This window comes from Coturnix japonica, chromosome 7, assembly GCF_054131305.1.
Source record: "Coturnix japonica strain WE chromosome 7, WE-NBRP24, whole genome shotgun sequence".
Classification (NCBI taxonomy): Eukaryota; Metazoa; Chordata; class Aves; order Galliformes; family Phasianidae; genus Coturnix; species Coturnix japonica.
The window spans coordinates 7,446,461-7,467,500 of NC_140669.1; the positions used below are offsets into that span (position 1 = coordinate 7,446,461).

General features: G+C 38.9%; 1 protein-coding gene across 5 annotated transcripts in view; it reads left to right on the plus strand.

The window, feature by feature from the left end:
* Nucleotides 1–21,040, plus strand: part of FIGN (fidgetin, microtubule severing factor) — a 99,096-nt gene that overhangs the window by 75,265 nt on the left and 2,791 nt on the right. For 4 of the 5 annotated variants that reach the window (XM_015869164.3, XM_015869163.3, XM_015869168.3 and 1 more), the window contains one exon: nucleotides 13,778–21,040. This exon is cut by the window's right edge and continues 2,791 nt beyond it. In XM_015869164.3, coding sequence (XP_015724650.1) covers nucleotides 13,786–16,026 — 2,241 coding nt within the window. In that variant the 5' untranslated portion in view covers nucleotides 13,778–13,785 and the 3' untranslated portion in view covers nucleotides 16,027–21,040. Of the gene's footprint in view, nucleotides 1–13,016; nucleotides 13,273–13,777 lie in introns of all 5 variants that reach the window. The other variant, XM_085553003.1, reaches the window with a different exon arrangement.

Sequence of the window (21,040 nt, forward strand, 5' to 3'; positions counted from 1 at the left end):
GCTAACTGCAGTTTTATAATGATGCCTCCTGCGGATGCTACATTTCTGTCAGCCTTAGTTTTTAAACTACTAAAAATATTGTAAGGTATTGAAGGACTTATTGATGAGGAATTAATGTTTCAGAGCATCCGTGCTTAGTAAAATCAACAGTACAAAATGCATATCTTGTATCTTAAAGCATCGTGTTGTTGCTCACAAATGATGGAAGTTTAATGCATTATTCAGAAGTACAAGGGGAGGTAGTCCAAAGCAGCTGTGGAGTCTGTAATTTTGTTTTCTTTTGCAGGGAACAGAGGGAAGTGTTTGACTTAAAGGTGTGAGGTTTGGAATTGTGCAGTACTACAGTAGGCAGTGGCACTAAAAATGTTGGATATGAGTACAAATTCAGTTCAGACTTAAGAAACTGGAAGATATTTTGATCTGAAAGCTACAAAACCCCATCTGGGAATGAATTCTGGGTGTGTGTGGTTTTTTTTTTCTTTTCCTTTCCTTTTTCCACTTTGTAGTGCAAAGAAGCGCATACCAAAAAATCAAATGAAACTGGCATTAATTTCGTAGTCTCAGTTCTTATAGTCCTATTGATTTAGAAAGCTGCAAACTGATACAGAGTCTTATAAGCTGCATTTAGGACTAGTGAAGTTTAGGGGCTAGGGTATATAAAAGATGTAGTAAGAGTGCTCATTCAGTAAAGAAGCTTGTTCTTAGCCTCTTATCATGGAATTCTGATAGAAAATCTCAGTTCAAGAGAATTAAGGTCTCCATCATTTTGTTCGTGGTTTCATTATTGATTGCTCATCTTTATGCGCTTCCTTCCAAAGTCTTGGCTGCCGACACAAAGCTCCTCTGACAGAATCTCTAGTAAGCGCAACAACATTTGCATCCCTATGTATTTCTCCTAGTGAGAGCAAAAAAAGTGGTCTTGGTCATTTCTTATTGATAACTTTAAATACTGTGTCAGGCCCAAATCAATCTAGATAGAGAACTATGGCTGTTCCTAAGGATTCACTGGATATTTAATTAGCTGGAGCTTATATATGCAATGTTATTTATGTATTTATTTATTGCATCTTTCAGCATTTGTTAGGTTTTAGTATTGGTATGACTGGTGCAGTGAAGTATTCATCTAGTTACATTGAACTCTCTATTGATGAAGACTTATCTCTTGCAGATGTCTGTGTTTTTTGAATAATACATTTCACAGTGGTACATGTTCAGATCTGTGGTGTTTTTTACATTATGAACTTGGGGTTTTATTGGTACTAAATACATAGTAGGAGTTAATGGTATCTGAAATAAGTAGGAAAAGCAGCATTAGTTGTATATGCACGTGCACATAAACAAAATGTTATATGCAATATATGGTAATATATGTACCTAATTTTTTTTTTTTTTTTTGAAACCAAGCAATTTGCTCCATTTTTTTTTATTCTCAAGCAGGAAGGAAAACTGACAAGTGTTTCTTCAAGTGCCTCTTTTAATGGCCATTTTTGTTCATTGTCATTCAACTGATGACAACAATATTTATTATTTGTATATTAATGACTGGAAATTGTTAGGTGATGGAAGAGCAGTCGAACCAAGCTGGGTGGAATTAACTTCATGCACGTCTGCTGGATGATACCTGATTTGCAGTACTGTATGCATTTCCCAAATAATCTCTCATTTACAGAGCTAAGCTAATCTAACAGTCTTTTGTGCAATTTAATAATTTGCTCTGGAAATGTTATTGAATCCCAAGAATCTTCAAAATATATTGTCAGGAAAAAAAAGAAAAAGAAAAAAAAAAAAACAAGAAAAAAAAACCACGATATTGCAGTAAATCTCTGATCACAGCTACCCATTTCTACAGCTTAATTATGACACTACTAAATGTGAAAATCTATTCAGCGCTAGGAACACTTTTCACATTACATTCACGCTAAAGATTGGCTGTTAAGAGCTCATTACTGGTAGTTTTCTAAAGAGTGGTTTATTAAACACTGTTACCTAATAAGCATCTTTGGTGGTGCAAATTGCTGAAAACAGTAATGAGTCTGATTAGACTTCATTTCAATTACGACAGCTTGTCTAGCAAAAAAAAAAAAAGAGAGAAAGGCAGAAAAAGAATCTTTCCTTGATGCTTTGGAATCTGGCTACAAGGCATTACATGGTTGAAAAGGAAAATGCCACCTCTGTGTTTCCTTTCCACAGTTCAGTAATGAATAGAGAACTGTCCAAGTAGCCGTCCAATTTAATGCATTGCAAAACTAGATGGGCAGCGTTGGAGGCACAATCCTGTTTGCTTAAGAATTCTACAAAGGCTTTTGAGTTAATATATCTAAATAGGGTCATATTTAGGTTTCCTCTGCTTCCCTTGTGTAAAAATATAAAGCCATAAGTAAGAGAAAAAATTAAAATGATTCACTCCTACCTGCTTTGCAGAGGTTATGCATTCCTTTGATTAGTGGAATCCACCTTTCAATTGTTATATCTGTAAATCTTTCACTTGCGATCACAAAACTCTTGCAGCTTTCACAGTACATCATAATTCAACCCATTTCTTTTTTTCTTTTTTTCTTTTTTTTCTTTTAACAGTATAAGCCAAGGGTAGTAAATTTGTGCTACCAATATCAAATGCCACAGTAAAGATTGTCTAGCTTCTGATCTTCATTTTTTGCTGTCTTGTGTGTATATCTACATTAATGTTTAGCTTTCTTTAAGTGATTGCTATATGTTATTTGCACCTTCTGGAAGAGAAACCTTAATGACAAAAAAGGGAATTTAAGCTAATAGTTGATGGATATTTACCAACATTGTAATATTCCTGTTGATAGCATATAGCTTTTTTTAATACTAAATCAATTTGGAGGCACTTTTATAATATTGTTTGAAATAAAATTGGATGGAGAGTTTTATAACTAAAATCTTGTCATAAAATATGTCTGGAGAAATAGCAAAAGAGGGGTGCAGATAGAAGATGTGGTGCTGCTGAATGTGGTTCACTGGACTAGTGTGATAGTAACCAAAATTGATCAATTCCATTGACAGCACATTTTAGGAAGGTGCTTATTCTATAAAGTTATCTTCTTAGACATAAGAAATGAATTAGAAATTGAGCTCATGCAGCAAATACCAGAACAGTCTGTCCATATTTTACTGAAACATCACCTCGTGTATTTATATATATTTTACACAAAACCCAAATGCAAGTGAATGTTATTTGTATAATCAGCTAGTGCCTAAATTTAAAAATGTAAAGGAAAAGGTGGGGCACTTTTATCTCCTTCACAGTAAATTATCAACTTCAGTGGTTCTTCTGACTTCAAACCAGACAAGTGACAGGAGAATCAAACTCATGAATCTTGGAGTCTGGGCTTCTAATATTGACACCAAAATCCTTTTGGCTCTTTTTGTGATGTTACCTTTCTACCTTCCCTTTGAAATTCTTACAGTTAGCAGTGATATATTGTATGTTGTTTGAAAGTACTCTCATGATGTGCATCATCAAACATCAAGTAAAATAGTACTTTTTGTTTTGTTTTAAACATCATACAAACACAAGTGCCGTTATTCAGCTATACAAATGTGTGCCTGTAGTGAGCTTTGAGATGCTAATCAGCGGAGCTTGACTTCTGTACCCTGAAGGAAATTTTAAAACTATTTCATCATTAGGTGACTACCTATACAATGAGAGTATGGACCAAAATTTCAGGAAAATGCTACATTCATTGTTATTTAAGCTATCAACGGGGCTTGTCTAGTTATTGATATCGTAATTGCAGGGCTTAGATTTTTGTTCTCTTGAAGGCTGTTTGCAGAGAGGGCTGAATCTGTGTGATAGCTGCAAAGGAATGTGACATTTTTATCAGCTAGGCTCTGTCATTTCTTTCTGTTTATAAAGGCAGTGCCTTATTCCATTCTACCCCTTGAAAAACCTGCGTACTCTGTGACGTACGGTGTGCTTCAAGACCTGGCTCAACTTTTCCTGCTGCAAGATGAACTTTGCTCTTTTTCGGTCAGGAAAACCAACAAATCACCTGAGATGGTGGTTTATTTTCCCTCCCACTCTCTTCATTAATGAGGTGGAAATATCAGCATATATAGAGTTAAATTTCTCAGTTGAGGCATTCTTTCTCATGCTTATATGTGTAAAATATCTAAATGTACACATATACACAGAGAGATTTCTGTATTTGTCTATAGAAAATTCCCTGCTCCTCCTCTTTCCCTTCCCTGGATAATTTGTCAGGTCAGTTTAACAGTCTAGAGAGTTCTTTTCAAGTGCTCAGGAAACGATGCTGCTGGTCCCAAACCAAGAGCATGGGAGAAAAAAAAAAGAAAGAAAAAAAAAGCTATATTCCGTTTTTCTGTAGCTAGTGCAGATACGTTTTACTGAATGAGCAATAAAGAATCTTTGGAATTTGTAGAATACAATAATTGAAAGGTTTAAGTGGGAAAAAGATTTAGCTGGGCTTAGTGTTTCCAGCATGTCAGGTCCTTGGTTATTCTCCTGCTTTTAATCTTGTTGCTGTGCGGCGGGGGAGCAGGAAGGAAGGCAGGGTCAGCTGCGCATGCCGGGCCAGGGCTCTTCCCTGGAGCGTGATGAGCTCGGTGCTGGTGGTGTGGCCAAGGTGTTCCCTGGCCTGGGGAGGAAACCGTGGCTCCCTCTGGTAACACAGCGCGTCTCACAGCATCTTGCTGAAACGTGTGCGTTGAGTTTGCTGTTGTTTTGTAATGGAAAGAAGAAAGAAGTACGTGGCTTGGTAATGCAGCCCTTTCACGTGAGGTATTAGGGTATTCTGGAAAGGTTGTGCATGCCAGCACTAGCTGCCCTGTGTGCTTATAGGAAATGCATGTGGCTGTGTGGGCATGGTAGGGAGTGGGGCTGGCGGCTCTCCAGAGTGTTCTGATCTAATCCCGGGCCGAAAGCAGTTTATCTTCATGCATCGTCTTGTATATAAGAAACAATGCTAAACCCAGCAAAACTCATTTCATATGTAGCTTTTTTTTCACAGCCTCCAGATCAAAGTTATTTTCTTCAGGCTGGACTAAATTATACGCAGGTCCCAGGAGTGAAGGACACTGAATTAATGCACTATGTCACCCAGTCCTGGCTATAGAATATTTTTATCCAAGTGTGAGACGCAACATCTCTTTACTATTTCATTAAAAATTAATGTGCAGATTGCCAAAAAGCAAAATACATAAATAACAAACAAATTTTACACAGGCTTTGTGTGCTGTGGAGTCATCTTAAGAAGGATATATTTTTTTTCCCCCTCAAGTATCAGATTACTTCTATATATACATTTAATCAGTATTTGTTCTCATTTAGCTCATTAGCAGAGGTACTCTAATCTCAGTAAAGCATACCTTTCCTGCGCTGATGGGTCTTGGACTAAGCGCTTTAAGAGGAAAGCAGTGTTTCTGGCTACAGGCTGAGCACTGTGCTAGTGGCCCATACACGTCTGCTTTCTCACTCTTGGTGGAGAGTATTGTGTCAAACCTGACTCCAGTTAGTTGAAACTTCCTGAAACTAGTCTTTGCTTTCACATTTGTAAAAAGAATAGGGCTGATTATATAACTCCCTGGAATTAAACTTGCCTTGCTGTATATATGTATATATATATATATATATGAAATACGTTACATATGTATATTCTTAAATCATGGTGACTGAAAAAGAAATTGAAAGATATAACGTAGTGGAATAAATGGAGATTTATACAGAGTGCTGCTGCTGATAATGGGACAAAAATATATTTCAAATAACTCTTGTGTTTTAGAACAAGATTATTTTCTAACGTTTTGGAACACTGTGACATAAAAAAATAATTCTACATCACCTAAATCTCCGTTTATTGCACACCCACTTTGTTCAAATAAAGTATGTCCCTTTATGGCAGTTTTAACCCCATTTATCCTCGTACACAAGTGCTCACCTGTTATTTACTCACATAAGAGAAGGTCGATACCGCAGAACAAGGGGAGTGCTCTGTTGTGACATAAGCCATACATATTCATTAGCTCTGCTGTCCCTCTGGACATGTGTGGTATGTTCTGATGATCTTCATTTGGCAAAAGGAAGTGAGCGTAAGAAGGAAATTGTCTTAATGGATTTATGATACATGAAAAAAGGGTCTTAAAATGCTTTATTTGCAGCGAGGAAGAAGATCGTAATTCTAAGTATAAATGGAAAAAAAAAAATGTTAAGGAAATTTCTGAGTCATGGCTAAGAACAGAAAAGGAAAAATGATAGATTCCAGTATTTCAAAATTACAGTTTTCAGATAATAATTGTTTTGGCCATAAGAGTTTAGTTCAGAATGTGAATGTTCCATGTTGGAAACTTGATTCCTTTTGCTTCTCACTGACTTAATAAAACAGGAGTTTGTTCTGTGTTTCACCTGATGCAGCTGTTTACATGAGGAAAAAAAGCAAAGCAGGGCATGCATTGTATCTGCTCTGCTTATAAGGATTTCTGTTAGTTTCTTTCAAGGCAAATGTGCCTCTGCCTCCAGTTCTGGAAAGGGAACCTGGAAAGGGAACCAAGGAGAAGGCTGCTCCTACTAGTTCGTTCATTAAAATAGAATGTAATTTTGCTAAAAGCTTTAGCTGGTTTTACTGGAAACTTGGGTGAGCGCTTAAGTGGGAGCAGAATCATGCTTGAGGTCTAAAGTGTTATTTTCTTGCAAATGTTCTTTAGTATCTGTGCAGGATGGTCAAACTACATTCCTTTATGACTCTATCTTATAGTGTAAATATTTTAATTCTTAGGAACAGTTGTCCTGCAGTAGTTATATTGATGCACAAGTTTACATAGGCATAAATTGCAGATTATGGTGGTATATGACATCCATGCAAAATATATTGCAAGTGTGTCCTGCGTGCTGTAAAAAGGGGATGATTGGTTTTTGTTTAAGTTATCCTTACTTTTGTTTGCAGTTACTGCTCTTATGAATATTAAGTGGCTCAGAAATTATTATTGCCTTCTTTATTTGGTGATAACAAAATCTGCTGGGCTGTTTAAAAGCAGTGTAGTGTTCAGAGATACTTGAAGGAAACAGCTTAAAAATGTAAAGCCTAGGAAGAAGTGTCTTAATATGTGAAAATAAAATTAATTGCAATTATTTTCTTCCTTAGTGTGTTTTCTAGTTGGTTTAGAAAAGTGTTGCCAGCAGATGAGTACGGTGAGGGCAGATTGATGTAGTAAAATATTTTAAGATGTACTGAAGTTTATCACAAATCAACTGTGTGTATGGAAAGGTTCTGACACGTACATGCATAAATGGCTTTATTTATGGTACATGATGGTAGTGCATCCATGTGGTTACCTTGTAGGTGTGGAGTGCACGACTGAGAATGCTTTTGTGCTGGTGGACTGCTGCCACAGAGCCACCACTGCCTCCAGTGGGCAGCATCCAGGGAAGTCCTGTGGGTGCCCTGTCCCTGCTATTGCTGCTTGTGGGGCTGACAGATCTAGCCTGCTTCTGCTAGCTAAATACGAGAGTGCCATCTCTGGACCTAGTTTTCCTCTGTGTGCTTGTTCTCCTTATTTCTGTTTCATAAGGCTTTTGAAGCTGATGAATCTGCTAAAGGATGTTCAGCCAGAAATGGCTTTGTGATTATCAAAGGCACTGCTTTATGTAAATGGCAGGGAGGGGGCTTGGAAGGAGAGAACTCGTTTGTTGCAGATGTATTGTAATTTGCTGTCCTGAGGTGCGAAAGTGTGATTTAAAAGGAATAATCATTTGACAGTATTTAAATGAGATAATTGGGATGTATTAGTTTGAGATTCCAAGTCTGGGGTTTTGTTCCTAACTGGTTCCACGCTCTCCTAAAATATCTTGCGTTTTTGTTACTGCTTTTATCTTTTAAGTGCTGTTGACATATATGTGATCCTCAATATTACTCGTGATTTAAGTGTTTTGTTTTAAAGATTGAAATGTTTTCACTGTCCCTGCTAGATGGGAATCATATTGTAAACACCCTGCCAACAGCTTGCTCCCACTCATGCGTGTGGCATGCGTAGGCTATGTATAATAAGAGGAAGATCAGACCCCCACCAAAAAATGCTGAGAGCACTTCCCAGGTCTGTTTTCGTGGGTTTGTGGTTGCCATTTGCTGCATAAAGCTTCCAAAGCTGACTCCGTAGAGCTGGGCAGCTCAGCTGGAGGCTCATCCTCCCACCAAATCCTTTGACGTCAAAGGAGATCCTCATGGACTGGAGCAGAGGTCTTCACTGAGTAATTAGAAAATAAATGTGGGAATCATTTTCTTTCTTTCTTTCTTTCTTTTTTTTTTTCTCCTCTGCAAAACATAATTAGCTCAATCCACTCTTCAAAATCCCTCCTGTTTCCAATTAAGAGAGATCAGTTGCACTATCTTCAAATGGCTGAAATTATGCTTATTAATAAAAAATGGAGTGTAAAAGAAATGTTTTATCTTGAATTAATTTTTATTATTACGGGACATACGACAGTATACAGGCTTACAAAATATTATCAGATTTACTACAAACCCAGGGAGTTGTACGTCCTACATCTTGCATAGTGGCTATGGCATTACTCATTTATTCAACTATTTCCCATGCTTAAGGTGGACATTAAAATGTGAATGTAGGACCTGATCTCAAGGTAATGACACCTTCAGCCTTCTCTGAAATTTGGGAAGTCCTGGCATGCTCCCAGTGAAGCACCTCTGTGAGTCAGTGGATGTTTTTGAAGTAATGACCTCTGTACATCCACAAGAAGCAATCTCTAGGGTAAAATCATCAGGTTTCATAGTGTAAATACTCAGTGTCTTGAATAACTGGAGGTAGAGCTGAAAGTAGTAGTTCAGTGGACAGGAACAGCTTTGGCTAAATATGTGAGCAGTTTGAAATAATGAAGTTCCAGGTCCACTGACAAATCTAGAAGGAAGAAGCCTGGTGGCCCTTGGAGCTGAGTATGCTTGTACCAGTGGCTACTGCAGTTCTCAGAAATATCTCATTTATTTGTTCACACTGCTTTTCCATAGAGCTTTAAGCAGTTGCTTAGAGCATGTTTAACCACATCCCTGAAGTAAGGAACCTTCTTCAGCAGGCTTACTCATGAACCTACAGATTTGTACTAGATAGGGCCTAAGACACTGCAGGGATGGACAGAGCAGATGCAGTGAGACCATGACAGGAGAATTGCTTAGTTTTGCCTCAGTTATGTTGAAGTATACATATACATGAAGGCATGTTATTATTTTTCTTCTGTAACAGATCTAATCCTGTGAGGGTCTGAGCATTTCCACCCAATATCAAGGACAGCAGGGGTAGAGGGATCTTTGCATGCACAGAGTTGCTTTGGCTCCAGCAGGGTTGAACCCCTCTGGACATCCAGGATGTGTAGGCTACCACTTGTTTCTTTTTGCATTCATACTTCAAAGTTGTTGTTATTTTCTTTACTTTGGCATTATTTCTTTTTGTTTTTACACATAAGTCTGAATTTGAAAGCAGTCTTCTGCCATATAGAATTATGCCTGTGAAGCTGATGAAGTATCATTTATTAGATTTTCCATTTTAAGGCTTAGCGTACAAAATTAGAAGGGGGAAAAAAAGAATAGTCAAACACAGAGTTCAGAGTAATTGAATGATGAAATTGTTGACTGTAATTACTTTAAATGTAATTCATATAGCTCCAACTACAAGAATTATCGAGGAGAAATGCGTAGCAGGGCTGTCAGGACAAGGAAAAATAGATACTGCTAAAAAAGCCTACAGTGCCTCTCCTATGTAATGTATTAAATTTATCTTAAAAGCAATTCTCTGATAAGTATGCACCTTTACTTAAAGAACAGAGTCCTTTCCTTTGCCTTTTACTGCTCATACCAGCACAGTTTACACAGCCCGATGTTGAGATCTAAGAGGATTCTTAAATTAGCAAATAATAATAGTAATAATAATAATAATAATAATAATAATAAATTAATGTATTCAGCCTTCATTGCTTCTGGATTTTAGTGAGTTAGTAAGCAGATGTGCTATCTACAGGGCTGTGGGTTATGCCAGATTTTAAATGGTTCTATAACTAAATAAACCTCTAAGCTATTTGCTTGATATAAGGTGTTTGTATCATCACTAGAATTCTTAACAAAAGAATCGCAGGAAGGTATGTCAGCTCAAGCAACAGCAACTAATAAAATACAATTAAAAATGCACAGAGGAAGTGGCTGCAAATGCTAAGCAATCTGGGGGGAAAAGAAAGCATGTTTACGTAACTAAAGGAACCTACAACTTTTTTTTTTTCCCTTTCCAAATCAGACATCTGACTCTTGTCAAACAATTATTTAGTCATTAACAAAGGGAGTTAAACCTAACAAAGTTTGCTTCTTTTTCAATTAATATCAAATTGAGGAAATGCCTCTTTGTGCTCCTGGATAAAGACCGTTCCAGTGGACAAAATGTAAATACAGATTTCTTCACTGCATACTAATGCAGAAAATATGCTTTTGGTTAACTATTAACCTATGCTTCCAAATAACACTAATGATGGCAATGTGCTGGAATAAATGCTCACGTTTCATGGGATGAGAACAATCCTGTTCTCTTAAGCTTATCTAATCAATGCTTAATCCTGCCTTTACACTCTTTGCTAAATGCATTGGTGTTTAATATGCATCAATAAATAAACTTTAAATTATTGTGCAGTGAGCATATCCAAAGATAGCACGACAATGTGAATCTACTGGTCTATCTACCAATTATTCCAAATAAAGAGAGCTGATGATGTGGTTTCCTCCCGCCTTTTATAATGGATAGTTCAGATTTTCTGACATTCTTTTGCAGCCTTATAACAAAGTAAATAAATTAATCTTATGCAAATACAATTCAAAGAATTAAATTTTTTGAACCAGCTAAACAGATGTCCCCACTAAGAGATGGAATTATTTTATTTAAAACCCATTGAAATCTATTCTAAAGGAACAGATCAATTGGTGGATTGTTAAGTATTTGTAGAAGGTATTTTGAAAAGCTTGCTAAGTGGTAGTATATGATGTATGTTGTTACGCTCTGACCTACTGTATTACCTCTTTAAATAGTCTTCCTTTTACAAGCTGTTAAGACAATGTGCCAAAAGCGTATTCATTAACTACAGTACAAGTACCAGCTCAATCAAATTGTCTGCTGCATCTGCGCCTGCTTTGCCTTCCTTTTCTAAAGTTTCACTGCTGCTTTAGTGCATTCTTTGCTAAGAGTCTTTCTCATGGTATCCATTCATTAGTATCTAGTTGAAGCACCAAGCTGCTCAAGTTCTTGTGCAGGTCTGTAACAGAAGCTGGTTTCGGTAACCTTAGAAGCCTCAAATCAGAGAACGTGGATAGAGTTTTTTGGTTTGTTTGTTTGTTTGTAATAGGACTAATGCATCTGTATGTCTGTTGGGCAGTTCTGCATTGCTGGAACGTTAATATTCTTACCATTTTAAAAGGCTTTCAAGTAAATCCTCTGACAGTAGAAGAATTTTAGATACTGATTACTTGCAATTGGCTCTTGGTGATTTGTTCTTCAGATTTCCAGCTGAATTTAACAAAGTATGATTTCTGAAAGACCTTGATGGTTTCTCATTAAAATAGCATTTTTTCCTTGTGAGCACAATTTCTTTAATTTCACCCAATTTCATGATACATTTACCCCCTTCGAAAGGCAGTGGTTGAAACATCAGAAACAATTAGCAGAAAAGATTATATTAATTCTAAATGAAAGAAATAAATCTGCCAAAAAACTCAGTCTCAAAACTGCATTTGTCAAAAACGCTTCTCTGAATTAACTGTTAGAGGGTAACTGTATAATTGTTAACAGACGTTTTTCTCAAGTTGTCAAAGTGTTTGAAAAATGAGGGAGAAAGGGAACACTCAGGAAAAAAAATCCCCAAGTAATCAATGGCATGCGCGTGTGGACTGAGGCTCGCAGTAGTTGTACTAATAAAATGCGAGGCACAATTAGACGTACTTTGGAGTTTTGGGTCTAAATTTAACTGATCTGGCAATCTGCAAATACATGAATCCAAAAACAAAAATGAAGAATCCAAATGCAAATGAGTGCAACTGCAATAAAATGTAATTGCAAATGAATCTGTTGCTTTATTCGTTTATTGTGTAATTACTGCAATTCTTCCCACCTTGTTTTCAGTATTTCTTAATCATTAAGTTGGAAGCATGACAGCAGTGCCAGCCCTGGAATGATTCTCTTTGACTAAAACCTTGTAAATTAACACAATTAGCACAGCATCATCCTGCTAATTAACTTCCAGTGTCTGGTGCAGTGGTTTTGCAAACAAGGAAGAGGGAGTCAGAAGGGAATAAACATGCCATTCTGTTACCAAACTGTGTGCTGTGTTAGGTTTAGCTCAGCGCGGCTAAGCTGGCCATGTCAGATGCCAGAGTCAGGCAATGAAGAGCTAAAGGGACTGGGGAGAAAAATAGGAGGGGGTAGGAGCTGTCAAAAGAGACTGCAGTAATTCAGAGGGGAGCTAGTGCCACAGATGCTTCATTTCGACTAGGCCTCTTCCTTATCAGGGAATCTGTGCCAGAGGGCACAAGACTGTTTGCAAAAATCACTTTTGGTAATACGAGAGAGATTAAGGAGGTCTATTTGATACAGCTGTAGGAAAATCAGCAATGTTCCTACCATGCATAGGTAAGAGTCGGAGGGGGTTATCTTAACGCCTGTAAATTGCTCTTACTATGCTTAGTGGATTACTGGGAGAGCTAATAATGCACATCACATTATTTACAAGATCAATTGTTTTAAAATGGTACTTGCATCCTGTAATTTATTTATTTTTTTAATATTGGTAGTGTTTTGGGTTTTGTTTTGATAGCCAGTTCTGTAAGCTGTAGAACTTTTAGGGACTTACCTTTGTTGGTTTTTTTCTTCTTCTTTTTTTCTTTTTTTTTTAATTCAACCCTCTTTCTTTGTACCCTGGAGGCTGTGAGGGGGGGGGGTGGGTAGAAAAAAGAGAGAGCAAGCAAGGAGACCGATAGACAAGTCATGCTTGTTTTTTTTTCCAGAGCCTCAACAACAGAACTGAGAGGCAGAAAGGAGCCAGTTGTAATTCATACCGAGTTGTAGGCTTTGTGTGATGAAAGCGACGGAGCGCTGCCTGGGAGATTGCTTTGCTGCACTCCACGAAGCAGATTTGAAACTGTCGTGGACCACTTTAGATGAGAGTTGGATTATGGAATGACCTGCTATGTCTGTGTCATATTGTTCTGCGCAGGGTGCATTATACTGTGCTAACTAGGTGTTCAGTACCAAATAAGAGAGGTATCCTAGATGTGATCTGTCAGCTGTGTCTCGTATTTTTATATTGGTTAAAATATAAAACTGAAACAGCGACGAGAGAGGACAAAGCAGTTGGATGCTTTGTGTGTTAAAAACAAATCTGCACTCAGAGTATTTAAAATAACAAATCTTAATTTGAGAAATCTGGCATTGTGTGTGTATATATATATATATATATATATGTATGTATATATATTTAAACTTACAAATACCCCTACATAATTGACAAAAATGTGTGTGTATGTGTGCCTATTTAAAAAAAAAAAAAAAAAAGCCAACTAAACAACAACAAAAAAACAACAATAATCTGACTGTTTGTGCTGCTTCACTGGGGCACTGCGTTTTGTTTTGTAAAGGATTTGTGATGTTAAGTACAGCACTTCAGATTGCAGGAGAAGTTTACAGGCAGCACATTTAAGAACTCATTTAAAATGCTTTGGTAAAAGCCTGAGCTTGCTGCTAACTTTGTTTTCTCTTGATATCCTAGGCTTGAAGATGCAGTGGACGCCGGAGCATGCCCAGTGGCCAGAACAGCACTTTGATATCACCTCCACCACCCGGTCCCCTGCCCACAAGGTGGAAGCGTATCGGGGGCACCTGCAGCGCACCTACCAGTACGCCTGGGCAAATGATGACATCTCAGCTCTGACTGCCTCTAATCTCTTGAAAAAGTATGCAGAAAAATACTCCGGTATTTTGGAGGGCCCAGCTGAGCGGCCTATTCTCAGCAACTACACTGAAGCTCCCTCGGGGCTGGTGAACGGACGGAAGAATGAAAGTGAGCCCTGGCAGCCTTCGCTGAATTCGGAGAGCGTGTATCCCATGAATTGTGTACCAGATGTCATCACTGCCAGCAAAGCCGGCGTGAGCACGGCCCTCCCTCCCGCAGACGTGTCAGCCAGCATCGGGAGTTCACCCGGAGTGGCCAGTAACCTGGCTGAACCTAGCTACTCCAGCAGCACCTGCGGAAGTCACACTGTTCCCAGTCTTCATTCAGGGCTCCCATCTCAGGAATACGCCGCGGGATACAATGGCTCCTACTTGCATACCAGTTACAGTGGCCAACCAGCACCTGCACTTCCATCCCCTCACCCGTCCCCCCTGCATAGCTCGGGGCTTTTACAGCCCCCACCGCCACCGCCGCCACCAGCCCTTGTCCCTGGCTACAACGGGACCTCAAACCTCTCCAGTTACAGCTACCCATCTGCCACTTATCCTCCTCAAACTGCCGTTGGCCCTGGGTACAGCCCTGGGGGTGCCCCGCCACCCTCGGCCTACCTGCCATCAGGAATCCCCGCTCCAACCCCTCTGCCCCCTACTACTGTCCCCAGCTACTCCTACCAGGGCCATGGTCTGACACCCATTGCGCCGTCTGCCCTCACCAACAGTTCAGCCAGCTCTCTCAAAAGGAAAGCTTTCTACATGGCAGGGCAAGGAGAAATGGACTCCAGTTATGGAAATTACAGCTATGGCCAACAGAGATCTACACAGAGTCCCATGTATCGAATGCCCGACAACAGCATTTCAAATGCAAACAGGGGGAATGGATTTGACAGAAGTGCTGAAACATCATCCTTAGCATTTAAGCCAACAAAGCAGCTAATGTCCTCTGAACAGCAAAGGAAATTCAGCAGCCAGTCCAGCAGGGCTCTCACACCCCCATCCTATAGTACTGCTAAAAACTCGCTGGGTTCAAGATCGAGTGACTCATTTGGGAAGTATACCTCCCCAGTAATGAATGAGCACGGTGATGAGCACAGGCAGCTCCTCCCTCACCCAATGCAAGGCCCGGGACTTCGTGCAGCTACCTCATCCAACCACTCTGTGGACGAGCAACTGAAGAATACTGACACACACCTCATTGACCTTGTTACCAATGAGATTATCAACCAAGGACCTCCCGTGGACTGGAATGACATCGCTGGCCTAGATCTAGTAAAGGCCGTCATTAAGGAGGAGGTTTTATGGCCAGTATTGAGGTCAGATGCATTCAATGGACTGACTGCTCTACCTCGGAGCATCCTTTTATTTGGACCTCGGGGAACGGGCAAAACATTAATGGGGAGATGTATAGCTAGTCAGCTGGGGGCCACGTTTTTCAAAATCACTGGCTCTGGCCTTGTCACAAAGTGGTTAGGTGAAGGAGAAAAGATTGTCCATGCCTCCTTCCTTGTGGCAAGGTGTCGCCAACCCTCGGTGATTTTTGTTAGTGACATTGATATGCTTCTTTCTTCGCAAGTGAGTGAAGAACACAGTCCAGTAAGTCGGATGAGAACCGAGTTCCTTATGCAGCTGGACACAGTACTGACTTCTGCTGAGGACCAAATAGTAGTAATTTGCGCCACAAGTAAACCGGAAGAAATTGATGAATCTCTTCGAAGGTACTTCATGAAACGACTTTTAATCCCACTTCCTGACAGCACAGCGAGGCACCAGATAATAGTACAACTGCTCTCACAGCACAATTACTGTCTCAATGACAAGGAGGTTGCACTGCTTGTCCAGCGCACAGAAGGCTTTTCTGGACTAGATGTGGCTCACTTGTGTCAGGAAGCAGTGGTGGGCCCACTCCATGCCATGCCAGCCACAGACCTTTCAGCCATTATGCCCAGCCAGTTGAGGCCAGTTACATATCAAGACTTTGAAAATGCTTTCTGCAAGATACAGCCTAGCATATCTCAAAAAGAGCTTGATACATATGTTGAATGGAACAAAATGTTTGGTTGCAGTCAGTGATACTACTAAAAAAAAAAAAAAAAAAAAAAGTAATGAATGTTGGCACACACAGAACCTGCTACATAGGGTAGAGAACCCTTTTCAGTAGTGTTAAAATTGCAAAGGGTACTGGGAAGACTACAATATACCTTGCCTCTAAAGAGCCAGGGTAGACTTGAAGGAAAAGTGCATCACACAAGAGCTGCTGATCTGAAAAAGCCACACATGACAGAAAGCGCATGTTGATGCTCAGTTCTGTTCAAGCTAGACAATACTCACCAAGGAGCAAGGTGCAAGTGGGTTGATTTCAGAAGGACATGAACCCTGTGTGTTGATTCCATTCTGCTGTTCTTGAGATTTAGTTGCTGTCAAGTGCCTGAAGTGGTGCTTTATTTTTTGTTTGCCTCACAATTACATTGGTGGCATGTGCTAATATAAAGAGCTTTAACTTCAAACATTATTGGACTAAAGAGATGAACGGTTGTGTTGCGACAGAGAACCAGATTTTTGCTATTCTAAGAGCAACAGTATTCCTCAATCCTGTCTGTTCTGTGGTGTTAAACTAAGAACAGGTAAAACAGGGTAATGGTAATCTGGACCTTAATTTCTGCAGTTCATTTCTTTTAATGTTCTGTCTGCAAAAACTCAGGAAAGTGATTGTGATTTGTACAGTACCTCAAAGGAATGTGTTGAAAGCACTATGTACTGCTGAGAGTTATAGGCTAGGCTTCAATGTTACTTTATATTAAATATGTATGTTTACCTCAACAATTGGAAAATGGCAAGGAAAATTACTTTGAATGTATCCAGGAAAAAAAAACAAAAACACAAACCTAAAGTGTGATATGCCTGAAGCTTTACAGTTTTTAAGATTAGAAACAGAAGGATTTCAGTGTTAGGAAACTGTTCTTTTGCCAATTTGTCGAATCAAACCAGAGCAGAACAATTTTTTCTTGTTGGTAAACTGTAAGAGTTTTCAGCATATTGCTCCTTGATAATTATGTGATACAGTCTTTAGAAGGTGCTTAGATGAAAAAAAAAAAAAAAGAAAAGAAAAAAAAAAAAGCCACATAATCAGTTTATTTAACAGCTGAAACAGTCAAATGTAAGACTTGGTAGGACTCCGAGAGGCAAGTTACCTTAAGCTGTGACTGCTGGCGCTTACTTTGGGTGGGGCTCTGGTCACAGTTGTAAGGTTATTTTGGTGGAGCTGTAGGGAGTGGAATCAGTGTAGGTCACTGGCAGAGCTATGGGTTGCAGAGATGGTTATAGCAACACAGAAGACTGTGACCAAATAAACAGTACAAATAACAAAACAAAACTGAACCCTCAAAGTACATTTATTTCCCTTTCCAAACTGTAAAGTTGAGTTTTTGTTATGTGCATACGGCTCTGTTGTCCTTGATGCAATCTTCATTTAGCATCCATTAGAAATCTTCCAGGCTGGAGTGTGCCCACCATTATTTCTACCTCAGTTTTGTTACATTTCTCTTGGAAAGCAAAGTAAGAAATAGGGCAAAAACCAAAACCAACTCAGAAGTCAGATTACATTAGGAATGTGAACCTGCTAAACGAGTTTCAGAGAGCTGCTGGTTTTCCCCTGAAGTCAAGTTTTCTCCATGCTAGTGCTCTTTACCCCCCTTTTTCCTCCCCCAAATATACGTACTCTGGTGTCTTCCTTCTGGAAAGATGAGCTGGCATGTGTGACATTTTGCTCAATTCTCCCCACCCCCCATCTTTCTTTTTATCCTTTAATGCTTTCTGTGCAACTCTTTTCATGACAGCTGACTGATGTTGGGTAATGTCTCTGAGCAGGAACAGTGTATGTTGCAGCTGCCCAAAGCCTCTGCCATCACGTGAGCAAAACAGCCTTGCTTTTTGAATGTATTTTTTTGTTTGTTTACTTTAAAGAGACAGTAACAAAACTGTTGCAAAGCACTGGCATTTAACGTTTCTATTAAGTAATGTCCATTCAAAACCATTGAATAAATGCACTGAAAAGCCCCAAGAAGAGAGATACCAATCTGTTACGAGATCATGCTTGTCTTCTCAGAAACTGTACAGATCTTGTCTTTTGTTAAATCAGTGGAGACATTTAGCATTCAGAAAGCTAATGAGGGATTTTGTGATATTGCTGGAAATTTATGGCTATCGATTACTACTTTCCTTTATCTTTCTTTTAATATATATATATATATATATTTAGATAGAACATGCTAAAAACTGAGCAAATAAACCAAAATCTAATATAAGATGGATTCCTGGCAAACATTTTGTCTATCTAAAACCTTATGTTTTAAGCATAAAAATACCATTTTAAAAACAGTGCCTTTCATTAAGGATGTAGAAAGTAAGACTTAAGTACATCACCTGCTTTCTTTGTGTTTTTCTTTCTTTCTTTCTTTCTTTCTTTCTTTCTTTCTTTCTTTCTTTCTTTCTTTCTTTCTTTCTTTCTTTCTTTCTTTCTTTCTTTCTTTCTTTCTTTCTTTCTTTCTTTCTTTCTTTCTTTCTTTCTTTCTTTCTTTCTTTCTTTCTTTCTTTCTTTCTTTCTTTCTTTCTTTCTTTCTTTCTTTCTTTCTTTCTTTCTTTTTCCTTTTGAAAGCAATTACAGTCTATGGTCTTTGTTACGACCCAGTCTTTCTGCTTCCCTAGACCCTTCACAGGCTGCTCCTCCATCCTGGTCATTCCACCACCTTCACATTTGGGTGACCCTGGTGTCTCCCCTAGCTGTAGGTTCATGCTGATCACACTGGCAAGTACACTATTGCAGATGGCTGACCCAAATTCTGTCTTAGACATTGCCTTTTGTATCTGCCATTTAGCTCGGCTTATTTGAAAAGCTTGAGCAAATTTTGGTAAACCAACTTTTGTTTTATCCATTCCTGATAAAACCATAAATCCAGCTAGTAAAACAAAAAACTACCCTTAATGTGATTTTTTTTTCTTTTTTCTTTTTCTTTTTCTTTCTTTTTTTTTTTTTCCCTTTTTTTTTTTTTTAAAAACATCATCTTATCCAGTAGCGAAAACAAAAAGCAAATTAAATTGCAGATTGTCCCTTTGGCTTCCAGCTTTAAATTGTTCTCTATAAAAAGTCACTCTGGGAAATGGATTTTTCAAATGTTAACCAAAGTGACAAGCAGGCAGAAACTGAGATGGTGTGAAAATGCAGGTTCCACGCACACACATGCTCCTGTTCTTCAGGGCTTGTTTCAGCTTCGGGGCAGCAGCAGGTGAAAACTTCACCCGTATCACAGTGGCTGCAAGAAGTGGAGGACAGGTCCAGATTGTTACCCAAATCTTTCTTTTACCAGCAGCTCTTCTCGACACCACTAAGAAAGGTGTCTGTTGGGTTTGGTTGGGTAGTGTTAACAGGAGATGCCTCAGGCCATCTCAAGAACTTTCTGGCTGCCTTAACTTCTTTGACAGAGTTTCCCCCACCTCGGGGGGCTGAGCTGGCTAAACCTCCCACCACACCCACTCCTTCTCACTGTTTTCCCCTCTTCTCCTTCATTTATCCCCCTTTTCTCCCTCATGAGCAGGAGTCGGTGTGTTGCTGGACCTTAACCCCTCCCAGCAGCCTCCTCATTGGGGAGAGTCCAAGAAGGGCTGAAGCTTGACCTTGATGTCCCCCTGCACCTGGGTGGATCCCAAAGGTTCGGATTGTTTTTGAGAGGAGAGATAAAATATGTTTTAATGGTATCCTCAGGATGAAACATTAGCTAGTTTTTGACATTTCCATGGTGGAAAACTACTGTCTTTTATTACCAGGCAAAGCCAGGGGCTGCTGCCACAGAAATGCCTGAGTGGTTTGCTGGATTTTAAGGAACGTGGAATGGTTAAAGAGCATCTGCTGTGTCAGCCTATGCTCTGCATAGTATTTTTATGTGTGGATCCCATTCTACATCAGCTCATTTTCTTCCTTGTTCTTTCAGTAACAATTCCTACGGCTACAAAAATAAAATAAATTGGAGGAATATTTCTGCAAGCTGAAGGATCAATATCAATTCAAGGAGGAGTTCATAAAGACCTTATGTGAGACAGAAATGGAAATACTCTGTACTGCTGGCGTGTTTCTCTTCAAAATATTTAGAACATTTGTGACAATATAAAAAAAGTTTGCTGACTGAGCTGATCAATGGAATGTGGAGGCTGTTTACTTTAAGGCTATTTACTTTCACATGGATTATTTATCTATTAGTCAGTTTGTATTCTTCTCAAATGCAGATAGATGGGCAAAATGTTTTCTTGAGGATTACAAATTTACCGAGGGGATAATCAACCATCTGACTAAAATACATAAGCCAAACACCATCTGGGTGTCTTTACCAGCTATTTGGAGGCTATGCTCTGTAAAATGGTACAAGGTCATATTTAGGTGGATTTTCTTAGGATTTTTTTCACTTGGGGATCATTTTGTCAAAAATATCCAAATTAACTCCTGCATTGAGCCACTCATATGTTGCAAGCAAAGATGGGTGTCTGACCAGGGTTTCCATTATCTGCATCTACGTAGAATTTCAGATGAAGAGCTGTTCTCGTAATCCCTGTTTCTCTCTGAAGCGCTCTTGGTCATGAGGGAGAGTGCATTACACTGATGTAACGGATACATTTTGTCACAAGACAAGGCCAGCAAGGTTCTAGGGCCTCCTAGCTTTTCACTTAACTAAGCTGAAGGTGGTACAGCATTATTGGCTTAAAGGAATTACTCCCGATTTCTGCCCTTGTTAGAAAAGTCATCCCTCCAGTGTATAATAATCTATGTCTGTTGGTTTTCATCATCAGCTCTGAAATCTAACCTTGTCCTCACAGCACTAACTCCTTCCATCTTGTACGTGTGCATGTGTGTATATAATATTTATATGTGCATACACACCATGTCCAAACAATAGCTATGTCTCTTTACTTAAAAAAAAAGAGAAAAAAAAAAGAAAAAAAAAAAAAAGAAAAGAAAGAAACATCATTTAATCATCTGCAGATTTATATGAAGCACATGAGTAAACACAGAGATAGAAGTATTTCAGAAATCAAAAAAAAA